This window comes from Lolium perenne, chromosome 5 (genome assembly GCF_019359855.2).
Source record: "Lolium perenne isolate Kyuss_39 chromosome 5, Kyuss_2.0, whole genome shotgun sequence".
NCBI lineage: Eukaryota > Viridiplantae > Streptophyta > Magnoliopsida > Poales > Poaceae > Lolium > Lolium perenne.
In genome coordinates, this window is record NC_067248.2 from 224,092,775 (window position 1) to 224,098,201 (window position 5,427).

Below are 5,427 nucleotides of genomic sequence, written 5' to 3' on the forward strand. Positions count from 1 at the left end.
TGACGAGAGCAAAAAGTCTATAAAATGAAGCCTACCGAGGCACAGACAAGCACCTTGCATGCAAGCCGGCTTGCGAGATCGTCGCGACTCGACAAGAGCGGTAAGAGGGATAGCCAAGGCCGTGACCGACAACTGGAGATTGGTGTAGGCGTTGTTGAACTATCGGCGTCGAAACAAGCGGCTGCAATGAGGACAGCCTTAGTGGCAATTTGTTGGAGTGAGAGAAGCCTTGATCCGAGGAGAGGCCAGGTAGAGAGGTGGAAATGAGTTTGATCTTTGGCCGATGACACCCAATTATCGGTATCTTACATGGCGTGGGCAATGCCTTATGTCCGACACCTCCAGGCAACCCTTTATGGGTAGGGGTTGGCGTTAGAAGGAGGCAATTCTTTTAGGCCGCTCCTAGTCACATGGCCACACCAAAACAAGCTGATGCGTGTTTCTATTTAGGAAAATGATTCAATCCCCCTCGGGGATACAACGCGCTCCAACCTCCGGCTCTGCGGCCGTTGGATGGCCATCATCACGCGCACGCGCTACCGTCCAGCAGGTCGCATTATTGGTGGGGCCTCCCACGAAACTTTATCTACTTCCTTATCTCTCTTGCAATTGTTGTTCATCCATGGAGAAGGAGAAATCCACCACGCCGCCGCGCCCCTGCCACGCCACCGCGCCCCGGCCGCATGGTCCAAGGCGTTCGCCGCCCCGAGCTCGCGTACCTCGCCGCCTGAAGGTCGTCGCGTGGTCCCAACTCCCTCCGACACCGGCGACAACCGAGCTTCCCGCATCTGCGCCGCCGCGTCCTTGTCGGCGCACACGTCGACCTCGGCCCCCAGCAGCTTGCACCCCTTCGTTGCCCCCCACGCTGATCTCCGCCTCCCTGCGAGCGTCCGTCGCCTCCCCTGACCTAATCCTTCTGCAGTAGCGCAGCCGAGTCCTTGTCGGTGCTCACACGGAGTTCGGCCTCCACCACAGCTCGTGCGCCTTTGCCGCCCCCACGTCGAATTTGGCGCCGTCGCGCGCCGCCGAGAGGTGCAGCCATGCCCCACGAGGTCCACCTCTCCCCGCCATCGGCCATCAAGGCGTAGAGGTTCTCCGAGAGGAGCATCTGCTGGTGCTACAAGCACACCTCAATGTGCCGCGCGCCGTCTTGGGGTTTTTGCTGCTCAAGGTTTAAGGTTCTGCTATCTTGGGCACCTGACGTTGCTACCGACGGAGGCCGGTATTGCTACCTTTTCCATCTGGTGTTGCTACCGGGGGAGGGTGGATTTTGCTATCTTAGGTGTCCGACGTTGCTACTGATGGTCCGAGCAGTTGCTGCCTTAGGTGGACGGAGTTGCTGCAACTTTGGGCGGCGCTGTTGAAGCCGACGAGATCTCTGTCATGTGGATTTTGTAACATAGGAATTTGTTTCTTGCTATAACTTCTATTTTCGGTTTTTGCTACAATTGCACAATATATTTGCTAAGGGGTCTCCGGCGAAGCCTCCAGCAAGGCCTCGTCGCGGTCTCCGACAATTTTTTTATATATTTTGCTACAATAGCATAACTTTTTCGCTACGTGGTCTCCGGCGAGTTCTCCGGTGAGGTCTCCGGCGAGTCCAGTCTTTTTTCTTTTCTATCATCGGCGAACTATTTTTTGCTACACTGAAACAAAAATGGGATTTTTTTGCTACCCGACAGCAAAAAAGACACGTGTCAGCACGGGAACCCAAGGCTGGGAAATCAAATCTCCAGGAAAAGTCCAGTACTTTCCTTCTATTTATCGCCCCCAGTTAGCATTTGGGAGGGTCAGGAGAGGCGCGACGGAAAATGCTCTTAGTTTGTCGTGTACTCGGAGATGAGCACAATACTTTTCAAATTTTCATTAGACCAGTTTTTCCAACAGTGTCGTGTTCCCGCGCCTATAAGAACGGCCAAACTTTTTGGACACCACACCTCCACAAGCAACCGAGAAAGAACGCGGCTGCTGGCTGCAGATCGACACGACACGACACGACAGGGGAACGAACGAACGAAGCTGTTAACGAATTCTTCAGCTCGACCACCGGCCATGGACCCGCGCTGCAGCGGCCACTGGGAGAGCTCGTCGGATGACGTGACGAGGCCGCTGCTGCCTCTGCACGACGACATCACGGACGACGGCGCCGGGCGCTCCTGCTCGCCGCTCAGGTCGGTGCTGGCAAACAAGTACCTGTCGGTCGCGGCCGGCCCTCTGGCCGCCGCGCTGATCTGCGCGCTGGTGGACCTCGGCGCCCAGCACACCGCGGCACGCAACATGCTCGGCGTGCTGGCCTGGGTGTTCATCTGGTGGATCACCGATGCCGTGCCGCTCGCCGTCGCGTCCATGGCGCCGCTCTTCCTCTTCCCCGTCTTCGGCGTCTCCGACGCCGACGCCGTCGCCAAAGCATACATGGACGACGTCATCTCCCTCGTCCTCGGCAGCTTCATCCTCGCCCTGGCCATCGAGCACTATAACATCCACCGCCGCCTCGCCCTCAACGTATGGTCAATCAATCAATCGATTCAGAGCAGAGTTAAGGCTCAATCAAAGAACTAACATTGGGCTGTTCATTCCAATGCGCAGATCACGTCGCTCTTCTGCGGGGACCCGGTGAAGCCACCGCTTCTGCTGCTGGGCATCTGCGGCACGACCTTCTTCATCAGCATGTGGATCCACAACACGCCCTGCACCCTCATGATGATGCCGGTGGCCACCGGGATCCTGCAGAGGCTCCCCGCCGGCGAGGCGTCTTCCGCAGACGCGCGGGAGGTCAGGCGCTTCTCCAAGGCGGTGGTGCTCGGCGTCGTCTACGCGTCCGCGATCGGCGGGCTGGCGACGCTCACGGGCACCGGCGCCAACATCATCCTGGTGGGGATGTGGTCCACCTACTTCCCGGAGCAGGACCCCATCACCTTCAGCTCATGGATGTCCTTCGGCCTCCCCATGGCGCTCCTCCTCTTCGCCGCGCTCTGGGCCACGCTATGCCTCATGTACTGCTCCAACAACACCGGGACGGCGCTCTCCGCTTACCTCGACCGGACCCACCTCAGGAGGGAGCTCAGCTTGCTCGGTACGTTGCCATTCTCTTGCTCTCTCTCTGTCTACCTGGAGAAATGCTTTTACAATTCAATATCATGGTCCGGCCATCTGGCTCTCTGAATGTCGACATACCAAGCCTTGGTGGTCAAACATTACATAGTCACTCTCAGCAACGAACCACATTTTGCCGCTTGTCAGCCGTTGGAAAATAAATTCCACTGTCTGATGAGGATCTCCATTTTTGTTTGTGCCAGGCCCAATGGCTTTTGCAGAGAAGATGGTTCTTGCCGTTTTCGGGGTAAGTTGTATGTAGCCCCTCTCTTTACCTAAACCTTGAAACACAGTGTTGCTGTAACATAACTGAAATACTGAATCGGTTCTAACTCGTTTGCAGGGTCTGATTGTGCTATGGATGACGCGGAGCCTGACAGACGACATCCCTGGGTGGTCGGTACTCTTCCACGGCAATGTTGGGGATGGGACTGTCACCGTAAGTACTCTCACCAACATTACCTTTTCTAATTTTCGAGGGACAATCTGTCGCACTAGTTCAGCCAACGTGACACGAACCTACTCGCTCGCAATGCAGATCATGATGGCGACGCTGCTCTTTATAATCCCGAGCGGCAAGAACGACGGCGAGAAGCTCATGGACTGGGGCAAGTGCCGGAAGCTGCAGTGGAACATCATCCTCCTCCTCGGCGCCGGCTTCGCCATCGCCGACGGCTTCCAGAAGAGCGGCCTGACAGACATCCTCTCGGAGGGGCTCGGCTTCCTCCGCGGCGCGCCAGCGCTCGTCGTCGCGGCCGTGGCGTGCGTCTTCAGCGGCCTCATCACAGAGTTCACCTCCGACGACGCCACCACCACGCTTGTTCTGCCGCTGCTCGCCGAGCTGGGCAAGACCATCGGCGTGCACCCGCTGCTGCTCATGGTGCCCGGCGCCGTTGGCGCGCAGCTCTCGTACCTGCTGCCCACCGGCTCGCCGGGCAACGTCGTCGGGTTCAGCACCGGCTACATCACCATCAAGGATATGGTGGTCACCGGAATGCCCCTGAAAATCGTCGGCGTTGCGGCTCTCACTGTCCTACTGCCAACGCTAGGTAATTTTACTTAAGATTCATGCACAACTAATGATACAAACTCTGAAAACAAAGCCTGGTACTCCGTCTCTAGCACTGAATCCTGTTATTTTCTTGATGTGATGCAGGTTCTGCCGTTTTTGGCATGGATCAGAAGGTATAGAAACGTACTGAAAATTCAGTTGCACCTTTTAAGCATTACGGTATGTAGTCTGTAGACTAGGATGTAGTGGTAGAATGTTGAGGTTTTACAGTGTATAGTCAATGTAGTTTCCTCATGAAGAATATGAGGTCATATTCTTTTTTGTATCTACAAAATGGATGAATATTTGTATTGAGCAATTGCATATGAATATATTGAAATTTTTTTGAATCTCTTCATCGTTTCATTCTAATGTACTAGTGCACATTTTCTGAAACCACAAAGCAAAGATGGGTTCGGTAGACTGCATAATTGCCTATATGTGAACAGTTCCATGATGATGATGATACAAAAATCTTCTAGGTGCTTACTCTCTATAAACAACTCAACTGTTAGGAGTAAGATCGTATAATTGCCCCTCTCTATAAACAAATGCATGAAGAGTAGCTAGTCCCAGAAAGTCCCAAGCAATGCCTTTGTAATCGAGACCTTTCCCTGTCATCTTATCACTTTGCAGATGGATCGGACCATTGAAAGATATCTGCACTGGTAAAAAAAGATGGAATGGAATGATTTGCTAACAAAACGATATGATAAGATTGATAACAAGATAGTAATAACCCCCTTCTGCAATGGAATGATTGTGCTAGTATGTGTGTTAAAATATCGTATTCCCCAAATTGGCAAAACATATCAATGATTCCGCGATATACATTTCATTTTAGTATACTTGGTCATAAACTAGAGATATCTACCAAGATATTTTTACCATAAAATTTAGTGATCTTTACCAAGACAGGTAAGGTTACAAACAAAATATATGCACTATAATCATGCAAGCGACAAAAAATGTCTTTTATTATTTTCTCATATTTGAAAGGATCATCTATAAATACTTTTAGGCGCAATACATTTAATTAAATAATGTAATTTTTGTTGGACAATACAATTTGAATGCATCAGGATGTATAACCTACGAATGTAAATTAAAAAAATGAGTTATAAACAAGTATAAAAGTTCAGTACAAATAGTTTTATTTATTTTGACTCGTCGGAACACAAAAATTTCCATAGACGATTCTTGTGTGGTCAAATACTTCTTGTGCCTGTAATACAACAAGAATACACCAGCCAAAACTATTTGTTCTTAATTCTATGACGTAT

The 5,427-nt window shown here is 51.8% G+C and overlaps 1 protein-coding gene across 1 annotated transcript; it reads left to right on the plus strand.

Moving 5' to 3' along the window:
• Positions 1–1,926: 1,926 nt before the first annotated feature.
• LOC127302071 (tonoplast dicarboxylate transporter) lies at positions 1,927–4,494 on the plus strand. The gene is made up of 6 exons (XM_051332420.2): positions 1,927–2,502; positions 2,587–3,073; positions 3,297–3,340; positions 3,437–3,532; positions 3,632–4,142; positions 4,250–4,494. Exons 1-6 carry the CDS (start codon positions 2,053–2,055, stop codon positions 4,282–4,284), a joined length of 1,623 nt encoding a protein of 540 aa, XP_051188380.1. The 5' UTR covers positions 1,927–2,052; the 3' UTR covers positions 4,285–4,494.
• Positions 4,495–5,427: the final 933 nt, after the last annotated feature.

Bases quoted from the DNA above. Each gene is read 5' to 3' on its own strand.
- LOC127302071 (XM_051332420.2), top strand. From the start codon at position 2,053: ATGGACCCGCGCTGCAGCGGCCACTGGGAGAGCTCGTCGGATGACGTG. The intron at 3,074-3,296 runs GTACGTTGCCAT...TGTTTGTGCCAG, and splicing joins GAGGGAGCTCAGCTTGCTCG to GCCCAATGGCTTTTGCAGAG. The intron at 3,341-3,436 runs GTAAGTTGTATG...ACTCGTTTGCAG, and splicing joins TGGTTCTTGCCGTTTTCGGG to GGTCTGATTGTGCTATGGAT.